Below are 18,274 nucleotides of genomic sequence, written 5' to 3'. Positions count from 1 at the left end.
CACTGTTGACTCATTGGTATCTTGTGATTGGCTACAGTCCTGAGATCATTTTCACATGTACTGCTGCCAAGTTGGGCATCTCCCATCCTATTTCTGTGCACACACACCCCTTCCCAGATGCAGAACTTTGTATCCCACTCAGTTCTTTGTCCTTGCCAAACTAGATAAGGATCCCTTCTGCTCCTTCATCTAAGTCATTAATGAAAATGTTGTTGAAGTATATGGGGCTTGGAGCAAAGCCCTGCTCCACTTTTGAGTACAGTTTTTCAATTAGCTGTTAATCCAAATGACAGCATTGTCTAACCGGCATTTAACCAGTTTGCTAACCAAAATATGATTAAGGACTTTGTCAAATGATTTGATGAAATCTAGATAAATTACATCCACAGAATTCCACAATTCACAAAGTTCTACAATTAGAATAAAAAAAGAAAGAAATGGGAGTTGTCTGATAGTGTTCTTCAGTAGAAACCAGCATAAGTTTGTCCCAGCTTCTACCAATGACTGCATTGTTATCAAGAATCTTACAAGTGGGCTCCTTTTAAATCTGTTCTAGGATCTTACTGTGTCAAAGTCAGATTTGACCATTGTGCATCCAGTCCAACATTCTGCTTCCTGTAGTGGTCGGTCAGATTCATCTGGGAAGGCCATAAGTAAGACATGGTCAATAGCCCTTTCCTGTCATTTGCTGGCAACTAGTATTTAGTGGCCTCTCAAACTGAAGGTAGTATATATGGTAGTTATCATGACTAGCAGCTATTGATACACATTCTCTATGAATTTCTCTAATCTTTTAAAATCCATCTCAGCTAGTGACCTTCTGTGATGGTGAGTTCCATAAATTATACACTCTGTGAAGGCATACTCCCCCCCCCATCCTCTCACCTGAATTTCCTGCCGGTCAGCTTCATTGGATGACCTGAGTTGTGGTGGTTTAAGAGAAGTGGGGGGAATTATATCCATTTCCCCCAAAACATGTGTTTAGAGTGTCATCTTGGAGCGCCTGGATTTCAACATTCTACTTAGCAACAACATTTTTGTCTCTAGCCCTATACAACTACATTCCCTCTCCAGCAATGACGGGAGGAGCACAAAGTTCCAGGATGGAAGAAGCATTTGAAGCAGGCAGTATCTTCCTTTCCTCTATCCGAGATCTGGGTGAATTGTATCCTCTTTGGCAGACAATTTAATACATGTCAACACTTACAATAAACATTTGAGATCTCTCAACATTATACCGTCAAACATGTATGCGTAAACAAAAAAAGGAAAATAAAAACTATGTTACTTATCTACTTGTTGTGTTTTTACTTTGTTTGCACCAGACTTCCTTCCACCTCTTACTTGGGTCCATAGAATTCTACATTGTATGCCTTTCCAGTTGTAGCTAATCTTCTGTTTACCACCTTTTCCACAGTTTCTACTAGTTATCTTTACAAGAGTTATTCTAGCCCAGTCAAAAATTTTAAATCAACGCAGTAATCTTTCAGATATTTTTTAAAATTACTCCAATTGTTTTTAATTTTTTGGTACTCTTGGTCTCTTAATTGCCTTGTCAGTTTGTCAATCTCTGCATATTCAATCAGCTTCATTTGCCAGTCCCCCTTCATTGGAATTTGGTCTCCTTTCCAGTTTTGTGCTATCAATACTCTCGCTGCTGTGGTGGCGTACATGAATAATTTCTTCAAATCTTTGGGGATCTCATCCCCAATGATTCCTAAAAGGAAAGCTTTTGGCTTACATTTTGCTGAGCATGGTTTTAGGGATCTTGTGCGCTGTGAGTTAAACCACAGAGCCTAGGGCTTGCCGATCAGAAGGTCAGTGGTTTGAATCCCTGTGACAGGGTGAGCTCCCGTTGCTCGGTCCCAGCTCCTGCCAGCCTAGCAGTTCAAAAGCACATCAAAATGCAAGTAGATAAATAGGTACTGCTCCGGCGGGAAGGTAAACGGCATTTCCGTGTGCTGCTCTGGTTCGCCAGAAGCGGCTCTGTCATGCTGGCCACATGACCTGGAAGCTGTACGCCGGCTCCCTTGGCCAATAATGCGAGATGAGCGCTGCAACCCCAGAGTCGGTCACGACTGGACCTAATGGTCAGGGGTCCCTTTACCTTTACTTTCCCCTAAGTGTTGAGTTTAGTATCCCAATCTATAGGCCCTTCCAAGATTTTTTTTTACTCATCTTCATTAAGCACAATCAGCCATCCTGGAAATCTCTAAATATACCCTAGTAAAGCATATGTGCAATCATCTTAATACTAAAGCTAGAAACAAACATTTGGAACCGGATGTTTAAAATTTAAGATTTGGCTATAAATTGTGCTGCAATCACTTCTTTATGAAGGGCACAGAGCATGGGCGTCTGAAACTGCACACTGTAGTGCTTTTATTTTTCTCCATAACTTATTGTAGATGAAAATATTTTCCTTTTGTTTGGATCTAAAAATATTTAGGAAGTAAATGCTACTTTTGATGACCAGCTTTATTACTAGTGAGAAAATATTTGTGGTGCTGATACTCTTTTAACTTGCCCTTGGAGTGGTAGATGTTAAGCTTTCTGAATGCTGCTTTGTGCTGGTGACGGGAGAGATTTCTGTAGCAGGAAGGGAATTCACATTATTATTATTATTGCCAATGAAAAACCAAACTCACCACAAGAATGTCCCTATATCCCCTTGTAATTCCAAACATATTACTCCTTTTGCAAAAGCATGAGCAAATAAGGCAGGGAGACCTTCCTAAAATTGGCTTTCTGGTTAGACAAACAATATGTGGACTATATGCTAGAAAAAGAAGAGTGAAAGCAGGTCTCATTTTACAGGGTAAACCAAACAGACTTGTTTGCGAGTGTGCTGTGCTTACTTTCGTCTCATAACTTCCTGTAACAATGCTGGATAGGAATCTGACCGAAAGGAGGTGGTGTGGAGATCTGAGAGCCCCAGCTTGCCGTACTTTAGCCACAAATCATCTATAAACCCCTGCGAAAAAATAATGCCCGTTTCCTAGGCTAGTAGTCTATCCGTTAGACCAATGGTTTCCAATTAGCTAAGTACTGCAGACTCCCTGTTTTTCAAAAGCCAAGCCATGGACCCCCTACTTTTGCAAATTTTGATCTCTCTGGTAGTTTTTGTTATGTAAATGGTACTGTGGACCCCCTGGGGTCCAGGGACCAGGACATTAGACCATATGATTGTAACAATAGCTAGGAATGGTTCCTCTACACATCTTGACTGAAATAAAACCCTGCATTTTTCCTATCAAAATGAACTTTCTGCATGCACTTATCATGTATATCCACATTTGCATGTTGATCAGCTTAGAAAATGGCAGTTATAGAGTTAATGCTACATTGAAACCAGTAATCAGATGAATAAGTGCAATCAATCTAAAGTTGTATCTAGACAAAAATTTGCTGCTTCTGCGATAGGTTTTTCTGTGTTTGGGGCCACGATTCTCTGTCAGAATGGATGCAGACTTTGGGAGTCCTGTCCAACCTTACTTTTTTATAAGCAAGTTCCTGTTGTGTTTGACAGCGTGGTTTTTCAGCCTCTATTCCTTTAGAGAGGAGGGTTTTTGCCACACTGACTTCTGCATTTTAAATCTTTGGCCTTGACTACTATATCACTCTATGTGGGCCTATCCTTGAAGGCAACATAGAAACTTCAGAAAATGTCAAATGCCACTGTGAGTTTCCTCATGCTAACCTTTAGAGGCTTTCAGAAGGCCTTTTTGGTAGTGGCGCCCATTCTGTGGAATGCCCTTCCATCAGATGTCAAGGAGATATAACATTTAGGAAACTTCTGAAGGCAGCCCTGTATAGGGAAGCTTTTAAAGTTTTTTATGTTTTACTAGGTTTTTATATGTGCTGGAAGCCGCCCAGAGTGGCTAGGGCAGCCCAGTCAGATGGGTATACCTCTGCAAGCAATTCTTCCTCAACCAACCCTATGACAACTTTGCTCATCTAGTTGTATAGCAGCTCCCTGTGAGAATTGGCAAAGTAAAGCACTGAAAAAGGGGAGCAGGCTAACTTCTCTCTTGCACAAAAAGAGGGAAATGGTGTATTTGTATGTTTTCCCGCATATCTCGGATTCTACAAATTCTAGAACCTACTATTTTTTAAAAGAAATGAAAGCCTCTATCTGGGTTTTATGGCTCATGGGGCAATCCGTCCCTTGCTCTCCTTGTTTGGTGCCATGAGGTAAGAACTGTTTCAGATAGAAAGAGGGCCTTTACATCAGCTCTCCAACCCCTCATATCTTCAGCACATTCTCCTTATTGGCTTTTAGAAAGACTTTCAAGTGGTATGTTTTGTTTGGCCTCTCACATGGTTGGCTAATCTGAATCTCTTCCACATTTTTATATTGCGTTTTAATCTGCTTTCATAACTGTCATAGGCAATGTTGAGCTTCAGAAAAGCAGCTTTCTTCTCCACTCCTTCCCTTTCCCTCAAATTCACTGGCCAAAACTGACTCCAGTCAAGTAGCTGAGGCTACACAATCAAATTATTCCTACAGTATCAGAAGCCTACAGGGCTCTGGCATCTATGAGGAGATAGCTCATATTGGGGATTACGTTGGCATGACCATTGTGCTTGGGGGCAGAAAATTTCCTTCTCTCCCTACACCTCCAATGCTGCCCTGTTTGTTATTACAGGCTGTGACTGTTTTAGGTACTTCTGATATGTGCTCAAACTTCTTACGCACGCATCATCACGCCAAACCCGGAAGTGATCCGAAAACATTGCGAAAAGGGGCGAGGACGGAATGGGGTGTTTGCAGCCATAACTCTTCTGCCATTCTCTCTCTCTCTCCCCCCCACATTTATTTCTCATCTTTGGGTGGGGGTTTGTGGTGCTGCAGAGGAGAATTGACAGAGAAGGGGAAGACTGAGCACTTTCCTCCCACCTCTACCTCAATTAATCCTGGGGTTTTAAAGAAGAGTAATAAATTGATGTAGGATTCCCCCACCCACCCACCCAGCTGACAGACTAAGATGCCTACAATAAATAGCAGCCTTGTTTCCAGATAACTTAAGAAATGCCTAACAGGTATTTTAAAATCTATTTAACATGAATGCCTTTCATGTGAAACTTTTTGACTCGCATTCATGTTAGGGATATATTACAAGGCACTCATAGTAACTGTGGCTCACTGGATACCATAATGTTGAGTCATGGATGAATCTCTTCAAGGGGATTTTCTTCCTATCAGAAAGGTAGCATCCTTTACTGAGTTGGAGAGGCTTTTTGTATTTGTGACATCCTTGGCATGTAACAGTATTTGATTGCTGTATGTGTGAAACTGTAGCACTGTATACATTCTCTGTTAATGTACTTCTGCATGCAACCCATTTGCTCACATTGGTTCCGCTATGAAGAAGTGTGCATGCACATGAAAGCTTATACCCAGAAAAAAATTAGTTGGTTCCTAAGGTGCTACTGGACAATTTCTTTTTTAAAATTTATTCCGACTGCGTCAGACCAACACGGCTACCTACCTGAATCTATGAAATTCTTGTTATGCATGAAGAATCAGAGTCCAAGCTTGTGGAGCTCTGAGCCAAGTTAATGAGGCTGAGATGCAAAAGAAAGAGTTAATGGCACAGAGACTTCCATTCTGCTGGTATGCCGAGTTCACGGCCTTGCTTTGTTTGTCTAGTCTCCCTTGATAACTGTGAGGGACAGGGGATATCGCGAAGTCCCTCCCCTCCTGAGTTCAAGCCCGTCCCCGAGCAAAGGGGAAAGCAGGGAGAGTTCCGATTCCAGTGGGGAAGCAGGAAGTCGTGTCCGAGGCTCAGGCAAGGTAGAGGAGCCAGGGTCCCAGGTGGGACAGGAAGGGGCAAGTAAGGGGGGAAGACCCATCCCCCCAACTCCAGAATTACGCAGGAAGAGGAGGGGCAAGAGGATGGGTCTGCCAAAGCTTTTGTGTTGGAGAAAGACGCGCCAAAAGCCATTAGGAGGTTCTGAAACCGACTGACAACATCGCTCCGTGTAAATAGCAATGACTTGAGCACTGTAAATACGCAGCACCAATAAAAGAATAAAATGCAGAGCTGCGTAGCGTCGTTACTCTGAAGTAGTCCACTCCGGCCACTGTGACAGCAACCTCCTAATCATTTTTGGGCTACTTTGGAGTTGCCGGGATGAGCGTGTCAGAGGCGGAGAAGTGGCGGCAGATCGCTGAGCAAGCCCAGCTAGAACTGCAACAGCTGTCGCTGCAGGCGCAGGGAGAATTGAAGGCAGCTAAAGAGGAGACTAAGAAGGTCCAGGACGACCGGCTACAACTTGCGGAACAGGTGAGAGAGCTCCAGGAAAAAGAGCAGCATTTAAGGGCGGTGGCGGTAGACCTCCAAAACAAGCTGGATGCAGAGAAAAACAAGGCGGGAGGGGCACCCCAAGTCCAAGTGCTGCCAGGAAGGAGAGCCGGGACCCTAGTAAGCAAGTTCAATGGAGACCCGAAGGAGTTTCAGGGCTTTGAGACTGAGATTGTGTATGCTCTTGAGCTGCACCACGATGAGTTCCCTGATGATGAGCACAGAGTAGCGTTTATTGTGGAGCACCTTACAGGGGCGGCCAGGGAGTGGCTAAGACCGTTAATTGCAACAAGGAATCCTTGCATGAAGAATGTCAAACTATTTCTAGAAGGTTTGAAAACGATGTATTCGTCCGATAGTCATATGGACCAGACTAAGGAGGAACTTCATAATTTACGCCAAGGAAATATGACAGTTCGCGCGTATTGGGCGAAATTCACCATGCTGGTGCACAGATTGGGGTGGGATCTGGAGTCTGCCCCAATGCAAGCGGCGTTTTACTTGGGGTTGCATGAGGAGGTGAAGGATGAGCTCTCGAGAGGTCCAAAGCCCAGTAATATGGATCAACTGAGCAAAGCGGCTCTGGCGGTGGGGGTGAGGCAGGAATCCAGATGGAGCGACAAGCAAGCAACGCGCGCAAAGCGGGCTTGGTTCCCACGGTCGCAGGAGAAGCCACTCCCTCAACAACCCTTTCAAGCCACGCCTGGGGCCAGTCAGGACCAGGAACCCATGCAGATTGATAGCGCGCGCGCGCGGGCTTTTCAAACCCCAGCGGCGCCAAGACGCAAGGAGGGAAGGGGTGGGAATTGCTTTCTCTGCAACTCCCCCCAGCATCTCGTCAGAGACTGCCCACATCGCAGGGAGTGGCAAGGAAAGGCGGGAACGGTTGTGCCCTCCCCCACTGACGCAGCACCACAGCAGGGAAACGGGAAAGCCTGGCTGCAGGAGACAAGGGGCGGCAGCCAGGCACAGTCAGCAGACAACAGCCCCAGCCCACCCACCCGCACAGAGAGGAGCAGAGCCAGCCCACCCCTCCCAGAGCAGGAGTGGTTCTAGAAGTGACGCTCACGCTCCCAAATGGCTATCCATTGACGGTCCTCGCCCTAATTGACAGTGGTGCCTCAGCCAACTTCTTCTCGAGAAACTTTGCAGAAGAGCACCAGATCCAGCTTCTGCAGCTGGATTTTCCTCTGCACGTGGCAACCATTGACGGCAGAGAGCTGCTGGGAGGGGCCATCACTCATCAAACCCCCCCCATGAGAATGACGGTTGGAAGGCACTCAGAGACACTGGCATTCAACGTCACCACCATCTCAGACCCCCCAATCGTTTTGGGCATGAGCTGGCTGGCGCGCCACGACCCCTCCATAAGTTGGCATCAGAGATGCATCACTTTTGGATCGGACTTTTGCCTGGAACATTGCATGCAGCACCAACCAGGGGAGGGGCCTCCGATAGCCACGGTGGCCACCATGCACGTCAAAGGGGGTGAGGCGATACCCAAACCATACTGGGACCTGCAGGAGGTCTTCAGTGAAGCGGAGTCCGACCACCTGCCCCCACACAGGCCTTTTGACTGCCAGATCAACCTGGTGCCTGGGGCAACTATACCCCCAGCCAAGCTGTACGCCATGTCAGACCAGGAACTGGAGGATCTGCGCGCTTTTATCGACAAGAACCTCAAGCGGGGGTTCATCAGAGAAAGCAAGGCAGCAGGGGGCAGCCCGGTCTTCTGGGTGGACAAGAAAGACACGCAACAGCGCCGTCTTGTGGTGGATTTTAGACGGCTGAATTCGGTGACAGAGCCAGTGGCTTTCCCCATGCCCAGAGTGGATGATCTCCTGACAGCGGCACGCAGAGGCAAGATTTTCACCAAGCTAGACCTGAGGGGGGCGTACAACTTGATCAGGATCCGGGAAGGCGATGAGTGGAAAACCACGATGTTCACGCCTCTGGGCTCTTTTGAATATCTGGTGATGCCCTTCGGGTTGCAAGGGGGCTCAGCATGCTTCCAGGCCTTCATGCACCACGTCCTGGGGTCCCTACTCTTCAGGAAATGCTTGGTCTTTCTGGATGACATCCTTATTTACTCCAACGACCCAGTGCAGCACGTGAAGGACGTCAGGGAGGTGTTACAGCGCCTGAAGGAGAACCACCTGTATGTGAAGCTGGAGAAGTGCAAGTTTCACACCAAGGAGGTGGACTTCCTGGGCTACAAGCTGTCAGACAAGGGGCTGGCAATGGACAAGGACAAGGTGCAGACCATCCTGGACTGGCACAGCCCCAGGACGCGCAAAGATGCCCAACGCCTACTAGGCTTTGCCAACTTCTACAGGAAGTTCATCAAGAACTTCTCTCGAGTTACGGCTCCCATCACTGACTGCCTGAGAGGCAAGCAGAAGTTCAGGTGGACACCAGAGGCGCAAGCAGCGTTCGAAAGCCTCCAGAGGGTGTTCGCCTCAGACCAGAACCTGTTCCACGTGGTTCAGGACGCGCCCCTACGCATTGAAACAGATGCTTCTGATAAGGCTGTGGGCGCCATTTTGTTGCAACTGGACGCCAACAGAGAGTGGAGACCCTGTGCCTTCTTCTCCAGGAAGTTGACCCAGCCCGAGCGAAACTACACAGTTTTTGATCGGGAACTTCTTGCGATCCACGCGGCGTTCCAGCACTGGAGACACTTCCTGGTGGGCGCCAAGCACCCCATCCAGGTGTGCACAGACCACAAGAACCTGGAGTTCTGGAGAACTGCCAGGGTGCTCAACCAGCGGCAGATACGGTGGGCGGAGTTCTTCTCGAACTTCAACTTCTCCATACACTACATCCCAGGAGAGCAGAATGTCAGGGCGGATGCCCTCTCCCGCAAGCCAGAGTACATGGAGGAGGAGGCGCCACCAGCCCCAAGGCACATTTTCCCCCCGTCGGCATGGTCCTGCGGAGCAGCAGTGGTGAGCGAGGCAGAACTCACAGCACTGACGGCAGCGGATGAATTTGCCAACCGCATCTTCAGAGAACTGAGAGGGGGGAGGGAGCAGGCAAAAGACTTTGCAGAACGCAGAGGGCTGCTTTTCTACAAGGGTGCGCTGTACCTACCCACCACCCAGCTTCGACGTACGGTCCTCAAGCAGATGCACGACAACCCTACAGCGGGGCATTTTGGAAGGGACAAGACCACTCACCTAGTCATGAGACACTTCTGGTGGCCAGGGGTGAGGGAAGATGTTCGAGACTATGTAAGGGGCTGTACCACCTGCCAGCGGGCGAAGGTGGTCAGAGCAGCGCCACCAGGGTTGCTGGAGCCCTTAGCCACACCACACAGGCCGTGGGAAGTGGTGTCCATGGACTTCATCACAGATCTGCCTTCGTCCAGGGGTAAGACTGCAGTGTTGGTGGTGGTGGACCTCATGTCCAAAATGTGTCACTTTATACCGTGTGCCAGGGCAGTCTCGGCAGAAGAGACAGCCAAACTGTTTGTTGATCACATTTTCAGACTGCATGGATTACCTTTAAGGGTTATTTCGGATCGTGGCCGCCAATTTGTTTCCAGGTTCTGGCGGCGGCTCATGAACCTCCTGCAGGTGGAGGTCAGCTTGTCGACGGCTAGACACCCGCAGACCAACGGACAAGCGGAGAGGGTCAACGCCATTCTGCAGCAGTACCTGAGATGCTACGTCAGCCAGCGGCAAACGGACTGGGTGGATCGCTTGCCACTAGCAGAATTTGCCTACAACAATGCAGTGCACGTCTCCACAGGGGTGTCGCCCTTTAAGGCCAATTACGGGCGCGACCTCAGATCTTTCCCAGAGAGGGAGAGGGAGGAGGAGGAGGAGGGCCCACAGGCTGAGGATTGGGCAGAGGAACTGGAGACGGTGCACCAGCAGCTCAGAGAACACTTGGAGAGGGCCAAGGAAGCGTACAAAAAGGGGGCAGATCGCCACAGGCGACAAGGGGAGGTCATCAGGGTGGGGGACAAGGTGTGGTTGTCCTCGGAGGGCCTTCCCACCAGAGGGAGGTGCAAAAAGCTGGCACCCAAATGGCTGGGCCCCTTCACGGTCACGCAACAGGTCAACCCGGTGGCATACAGGCTGGCACTGCCAGAGGACATGAGGGTGCATCCAGTGTTTCATAGATCGCTGCTGTCGCCGTACAGGGAAAGCAGCAGGCTCAGAGACAGCGAACAAACCCCCGAGGGAGGGGGGGAGAGGGAAAGCAGGGAGCAACTCAATGAGGCCACGGCCATCCTGGATTCAAGGTGGGGGGTGGGGGGCCTGGAGTACCTCATGGCATGGGAGGATGCTCCACCGTCCCAGAATGAATGGGTTCCCGCCACTCAGATACAGGAGGAATTCTTGGTGGAAGAATTTCACGCCCTCTTTCCCCACAGACCCAAGCCCTGGCACATGGAAAGGGAGGGGGAGGAGGAGGAGGCACGGGAGAACAGCTCACCATGGCGCTGGGAAGCGGAGTTTGAGGAACCAGAGGATGAGGTATGGGTGTCGCCAAGATCCACCCAGTCAGAGGAAGGAGCAGATTGGCAAAACATTTTTACCCCCACCAGCTCTGACGCCACGGACTTTTTGGGATTCCCGTCCTCCCAGGCGGAAGGGGGGGGCTCGCAGGACTGGGGGGAGGTGTTCACACCAACGGGCTCGGAGAGCACCGAGTTTTTAGGCTTCCAGTCGTCACCGACACATGGGGGGGGCCTGGGGAGGGGTGAAGGAGAGCTTGGGAGGGGGGTGGATGTGAGGGACAGGGGATATCGCGAAGTCCCTCCCCTCCTGAGTTCAAGCCCGTCCCCGAGCAAAGGGGAAAGCAGGGAGAGTTCCGATTCCAGTGGGGAAGCAGGAAGTCGTGTCCGAGGCTCAGGCAAGGTAGAGGAGCCAGGGTCCCAGGTGGGACAGGAAGGGGCAAGTAAGGGGGGAAGACCCATCCCCCCAACTCCAGAATTACGCAGGAAGAGGAGGGGCAAGAGGATGGGTCTGCCAAAGCTTTTGTGTTGGAGAAAGACGCGCCAAAAGCCATTAGGAGGTTCTGAAACCGACTGACAACATCGCTCCGTGTAAATAGCAATGACTTGAGCACTGTAAATACGCAGCACCAATAAAAGAATAAAATGCAGAGCTGCGTAGCGTCGTTACTCTGAAGTAGTCCACTCCGGCCACTGTGACAATAACCAATTAGGAGTTTCACACATTCAGGTTACCTTGGATCACTGCCTTGCAAACCTCTCAACAAGAGCATTGATATTCCTGAAACTAAGCCTTGCCTTGAATTTGTGTTGTTTAAACATGTAGGATCGCTATAATGGGCACCATAATTGGGCACATAGAATAAATGCATTGCTTTATGATTACTGTATAACTTGTTGGCCCCCATGACACTTCAGCTGAGGAGTTTTAAGATAATAACACAATCAGGGCCGTCTCAAGCATGTCGGGCGCCCGGGCGCCATGCTGCGGAGATCGCTCCGGCGCCCCCGCCCTGGTGGGCAGGCGCAGCACGCAGCATGGCTTCTGTGCGGCTTTGCTGCGCGGCGCCCCCTGCTGGCCCGGCGCCCTGGCACCCTGCGCCACCCAACCTACCCCTAGAGCCGGCCCTGAACACAATATAAAAAGAGCCCTGGTTGGGTCAGATCAAGGATTCATTCTGTTTCCAGCAGTTGTCTGCCAGATGACAATGAGAATATTGTAAGGGGGCATTAAGACAGTACTGTAACCATCTCCCATCATAGTTTTACAGTTCTTATTTGTCTTTTTGTATAGCCCTGAAACTTAGAACATTGTTTCATTTTTTACAGGTTGGGCCCTGAAGGGGGGGGACAAAGGAGGACTGGCCTAAAGCCACCCCTGCTAATTCATGGCCATTTCAGTTGCTTTCAGCCTTGAAAAACAGACTACCAATTTCTTTACTTGTGCCCCTGGGGTGCCTGCTAATAGAGCCCCATATCCAAAGGGATTTGCTGCTCTTTCTTCCTCAAATCCCAAAGAGACCCACTTACTCTCTTAGCGTATGGAATCAAGCCTGCAAGTATACAAGGCAAAGCAGCTGGTGTTGCTGTCTTCCAAGTTCTTGATACATATCCTGCTTACTTCCTGGCTTTTGCTACTCCTGAGTTAAAATACCCATGTCATCAAGGAATTCTGCATATATAGCTGCAGGAGGGAACTTTTTTTAATGAAACCCAGCATGTCGAAAAATGATTTGCCTTCAGTTGGATTGTTGTGTGGAGGCTGCAGAAGTGGCCACATGAGTAGCTTATACATCTGAATGGTGACATGACCAAATCTGAGATAATTCTTCGCTTACATTTAAACCAGAGGTGGGAAACCTGTGACCTGTGGACTACAGCTCCCATAATCCCTGACCACAGGCCATTCTCACTGATGGAAGATGCAAGCCATTGGGAGGGCCACAAGTTTCCCATCCCTTATTTAAGACATTCTGTTGATTGAACTGATGAGTTAAATAATGACTTTTAGTCTAAAATGTTATCCAGTCCCTGTTTCACTGCTAGCATAACCTAGAGGGGAAAACAAAACAAGGGTGGAAACTACACACACATAAAAAACGCTGTGAAAATGCTTTGTTAGAAAACGTTTTGAAAAATATATTGAATTTGCCTTAGCTCACCATCGCCATCTAGTGTCCACATTTGTATATTGCACTTTACAACACATTAAGAACGTTTTATTTACAGCTGTATAGCTGAGTCCAAGGTAAAGAAAAACATTTGTTGCTTAATAGTAGGACCTGTTCCTGGTTCCAAAAGAGATGATGCTTGTCATCCTTATTATCTAACTAATTAAACTGCTTCCTTGACTTCTAATGCTGCTGTTGAACCTTTTACGAGTGGCCTTTGTGAGAGCATGAGTAGTGAAGCATCTTGGGTTGGTTGCTACCTTAACCATAGCATGCAGTTGCTTGCTATGTCACTTTAGACAGATCCTTGTAATAAAGAGTAATAATTAACCTTTGGAGCTGTTAAACAACTTTGAATGTCAATAAATCCTTGTTACAAGTGTGTGTATCTTGGGGAAGGTGCTCCTTGGAGCTCATTCAATGTGAGCAGCAAGCTGTGGCCCTTTGTGGTTCTTTAAAAGGTCCTGCTATGGCTTGATAGTCCTAAGTATCTGTCTGAAAATTAAATTCCACCCAGGAAGTGGCTTTTTAAATGTGTCTGGTTCCCGTGAGGTGGGACATACAGTTGCTACTGGAAGAAGGCTTAGAGGCAGAGTCCATTATTCACCCCACCCATGTATAGCATGAAGATAGTAGAATAAGCTGTTTTGCATCCTGTGTACCAATTGTCAGTGCTGGCAGTTGCTGCAGCAACCCCTTGTTTGGATTTTTGTAGCTTATTACTTCCTCCTTTTTACTCCTGGATGTGTCCGTTCTCTCTTTGTACAGTACATTTTCTCTGGGGTAGCCTAACTGGTGCTGCCTATGCTCTGATAACCTCTAGGTTAGATTACTGCAATACATTATACATAGGGCTGCCTCTAAAGGAGGTTTGGAAACTTCAGCTGTGCATAATTCGGTGGCTAGGTTGCTCACCAGGGCAAGACAGTTTGAGCATATTACACCGATCTGTACTGGCTGTCGATTAGTTTGTGGGCCTAATTCAGATTGCTGGTTCTGACCTATAAAACCTTAAACCATTCAAGACTGCAATACCTCAAGGACCGCCTCTCCATATAAACCTACCCCAGACCCTGTGATCATCCTCTGAGGCCCTTCTTTGGGTACCACCTCCATGAGAGCTCAGAAGGGTAGCAACACGAGAACGCGCCTTTTCTGCAGTAGCTCCCCATTTGTGGAATTCTCTCCCCAGGGAGGTTCAGCTGGAAAACAACTGTACTTGCTCTGCAACGTTTACTAACATTAGAGAAGGTATGCTTCTAGGCAGGAGGACATATTTCACCCAATCTACTGTGTGTTTTGGAAAGTGCTTTGTCTGTCCATTTGCTTGTTTGTCCTCTGTGGTTTGGATGCCTCTCAAGATTATCATTGCCAAACTCTGCATGAGGGTTCCTAAGGGGTGGGGGGAGGGGGCTTTGTTAATGTTTAGACACCAGGTGCCATTTGAATCAAAATGCTGGACCAAAATGTGACTTTGGCATAAGTTCATCTAATTTTTGGCATAATGGGTCCAAACTCATAAACCACACCAGGCATAGGCAACCTTGGCTCTCCAGATGTTTTGGAACTACAACTCCCATGATCCCCGACCACTGGCCCTGTTAGCTAGGGATCATGGGAGTTGTAGTTCCAAAACATCTGGAGAGCCAAGGTTGCCTATGCCTGAACTACACTATCCATTTATTTAAGAAACCAGAGTAGTCATGATGTCCAGTACCACACTTCTGTGACACATTTGCTGTCACATATTTTGATGTCTAGAAGCATTCTTCTGTTTTCATATGTATGCAGGACAGGTGGTATAAATAGATTTTTTAAAGTACATCATATCTAGTTGGCTTTAGCTTCAACATTTGTCTTACATTTCAGTCATGAGCCTAAATGGATGATGGACACTGTCCTTACCATTAAACCAAACAAGCACAACTCTTGTTTATGCTGGCAAAGAGAACCACAGGCTAAATATGACTTGTTTCACTGGGCAGCATGAAACCTTGTTTTGCCACATCTGTTAAATAGGAAAACAGATAGCTCCTGATAAATGATAGGCAAGATAAATATGTATTAAGCAAATTTGTATCTGTAGGGAACTGGGTTTCTGATTCAGGTGTGTTCTCTGCAACTTATGTGCGAGAGAATAACTTTTGGTATGCAAACACTGAATTCAGCAATGTGCAAAATTTAGTTTTAGTTTGGTGCACTTTCTCCTATTACAGGAGTAAATGGGCAGCAATGGGAAAGTAGGATCATGAGGGAGGTGCTTGTCAATGATAAAATGTTTGAATTGGTCACAATTGTGACTTTCAGAAATATGCAAATATCCCTGCAGTACTCACTGAAGTTCAGCTGGGAGTTTTTCCTTTAAAAAAAAAAATCTGGGTTGGTGCCCAAAAATCACTGAAATCGGTTGGCTAGAGAGCTCCAAGTTTGCAGCTATTTTTACTGCTTGCTGTTGGCTGCTTGTTTCCTCCAGAGAACTACAAAGACGATTTGTTCTTTTCAAGTCCTTTTTTATTATGATTATGAATTGTCCAGTGCCAACTGTGAAGGAGGAAATACCGAATAACCCACTGTAGCAAATGTACTGTCTGGAACAAAGACTATCCAGCAAATATTTATTGCTGTTTCAGGCTTTGCTGCATGATGATGTGACCTTAATGTTGGAGTTTTCTAGATAAATAAATTTGATTTTTGTTTGTTCATTAAATCACTTTTCTAGCAATAGAATGGAAAAATGCAATGCTTATCTAATATTTATTGCTGCCATACCTCGTGGACCACCTCTCCCCATATTAACCGATCCAACCCGCACCCGGCGATCATAATCTGAGGCCTTTCTTCATGTGGCTCCTCCATGAGAGGTCTAGAGGGTGGCAACATGAGAACGGGCCTTTTCTGTGATGACTCCCCATTTGTGGAATGCTTTCCCCAGGGAGGCTTACCTGGCATCTGCCTTTGGCTAAATAAACAATCTATGGCCTTTTAAACGGGTGTGTGTGTGTTTATTGTTTTGTTTGCTGTTATGTTATGTATTTTTGTGTTTTCATTCTGAAACCATCCTGAGATCCTCAGATGAAGGGCGTTATATACATTTAATATAAATAAGAATATAAAGAATAAGAATATAAATTGCCCAACTATAATACATTGCCCAAACAAATCCCTGATATTTAAATTTGTTTCATGGCACTCATTTTGTATTCTCTCAGTGGAATAATCTCCTGAACTGCAGCTACCTGAAATCCAGGTTGTAGGGCCTGCAAGCTAGATTCCAGGGAACTGTGGTTCATGGAGTTATGTAGGCCGTGGAACTGATGAACCAAGGAACTACCTATAGAACATTATTGGCATGGGTAGCTTACTTATTGCAGACAGACATTGTGCCATTTCCATATACTATCTAAGAATCTGCTTATTACATCATTTTTTCTGTTCTTCTTGCCATTCTATCATGTTGGCTGCAAGGGGCATATTTGGCCTGCGTGTGGAGTATGAAGAAAAGAGCAGGGCAATCATTGCTATATGGATCAGGATTTCTAAACTGTACCTGTTTAGACAAAATGAGACAGAGTCATTTGTCATCAGTCTGAATTTATTGCAACCTGATTTTTAAGGCAATGGCCTACTTCACTGCATGCATAAGGCTGTAGTGATCTGCAACCAGTATTAAAATTGTTTGCATGTTCTTTTTATACAAGCTGCTGGATCCTGGTAATCCCTGGTGCAAATTAAAGTCACTGGCTTGCAGTTTAAATAAAATATGTGGCCCTGCTTATGAAAGTTGTGAGTCTTCACCATTCCATCAGAGCCCGAAAATTACATCAAATGTTCTCCAATTTAATACTGTACAGTACTCTTCTTAAAATCTTGAAGCCACTGCCTGAACACTGTAGCACAAGAAAACAAACACCAGTGACCAACAGTGTACAGAAAACCAATTTCTGGTCTGTATGTTTATATACCTGCCTGAGGCACGAGAGAGTAACTTGGCTGAAAGGAAGTGCAAGGGGCGAGGGAGGGGTTGACATGCCAACTCTAAAAATGTCTGGTTTTACTACTACTCAAGTCTTTGGAATGTTTATGAATAAGTCTGTGAGTGAATGGGATTACAAGGCAGAAAGGACACCCTTTAAAGGCCTTTAGAAGCTTCGCTTGAACTTCATAATCATATGTCTAGTGTAGATGTTTAACACTGTTGTCTGCTTAATAAACTAATACCTCTCCTTTTCCTTAGCACAGTTGACACTCCTGATACTATCTTTGATTTCATGAACATTATTGGTTTATGATCTGCTTCGGTTGCTGTGGCTGCACAGTTGGCAGGGAATGCAAATTATTATGGGATTCTGTGCTTATTTGTGCTAAAAGTTTTTTTTACATTATATCAATTCAGATCTGGGTTTTTCTTGAACACTTGGGCAATACAACAATAATATAATAATAATTTATTATTTATACCCCACCCATCTGGCTGGATTTCCCCAGCCACTCTGGGCGGCTTCCAACAGAAGTATTAAAATACAATAATCCATTAAACATTAAAAGCTTCCCTAAACAGGGCTGCCTTCAGATGTCCTCTGAAAGTCTGGTACAGTAGTTGTTTTTCTCTTTGACATCTGGTGGGAGGGTGTTCCACAGGACGGGTGCCAATACCAAGAAGGCCCTCTGCCTGGTTCCCTGTAACTTGGCTTATCGCAGTGAGGGAACTGCCAGAAGGCCCTCGGCACTGGACCTCAGTGTCTGGACAGAACGATGGGGGTGGAGACGCTCCTTTGGGATCTCCCATTTTAAAACCTTTATTCTCCTAGCAATGGTACTGCAACTAAACCTAATACTGTACAGAAACTGGCAAACCCTGGACCAGATCTTGCTCTTTGGGAAGTTTCACTTCACTCCTGCTTTTGCCTTCCAGGAGGCAACTCCCATAGTTTCATCAGAGCTTGTCAGCAGTCCACCTTGAAAAATGAGGAGGAGCTTTGCCATCCATTCCTACCTTCTCTGCTTTGTGGCCATCTGAATACCAATTGCCTACAGGAGTCTGTAAACAGGAGTAGATTCCTCTACATAATGGTGCCAGCTTTCTTAGTTTGTGGTGATTGAGGAGATTAGCTTTTGCTTGTAAGGTTTGAGACAGGCTGTTGTTGCTGTATTAGTTTCAGAGCATTATGGTTGTGTTCACACAATTTTTGGAACGATTTTTGGAAGCCGAATACCCGGTCGTAGCTTCTGTGGCTTCTGATTGGCTGCAGGACACGCCTGCAGCCAATCAGAAGCTGCGCCTTGGTTTTCGAATGGTTCCGGGATGGAATGCATTCTGTTCAAGAATC

The 18,274-nt window shown here is 46.7% G+C and overlaps 1 protein-coding gene across 2 annotated transcripts in view; it reads left to right on the top strand.

Annotated features, from left to right (window-relative positions):
• MYO1D (myosin ID) overlaps nucleotides 1-18,274 on the top strand; it is a 172,705-nt gene that overhangs the window by 5,408 nt on the left and 149,023 nt on the right. Inside the window, exon 2 of one of the 2 annotated variants that reach the window (XM_088654990.1) lies at nucleotides 1,048-13,134. The exons of the other annotated variant lie outside the window; for it this stretch is intronic. Within the exon in view, the coding sequence (XP_088511116.1) occupies nucleotides 7,565-11,353 (3,789 nt within the window). The 5' untranslated portion in view covers nucleotides 1,048-7,564 and the 3' untranslated portion in view covers nucleotides 11,354-13,134. Of the gene's footprint in view, nucleotides 1-1,047; nucleotides 13,135-18,274 lie in introns of those variants that run through there. 2 annotated transcript variants of the gene reach the window in all.

Source organism: Zootoca vivipara, chromosome 12 (genome assembly GCF_965207765.1).
Source record: "Zootoca vivipara chromosome 12, rZooViv2.hap1.1, whole genome shotgun sequence".
Lineage (NCBI taxonomy): Eukaryota > Metazoa > Chordata > Lepidosauria > Squamata > Lacertidae > Zootoca > Zootoca vivipara.
This window is presented reverse-complemented; position numbering and strand designations above follow the sequence as displayed.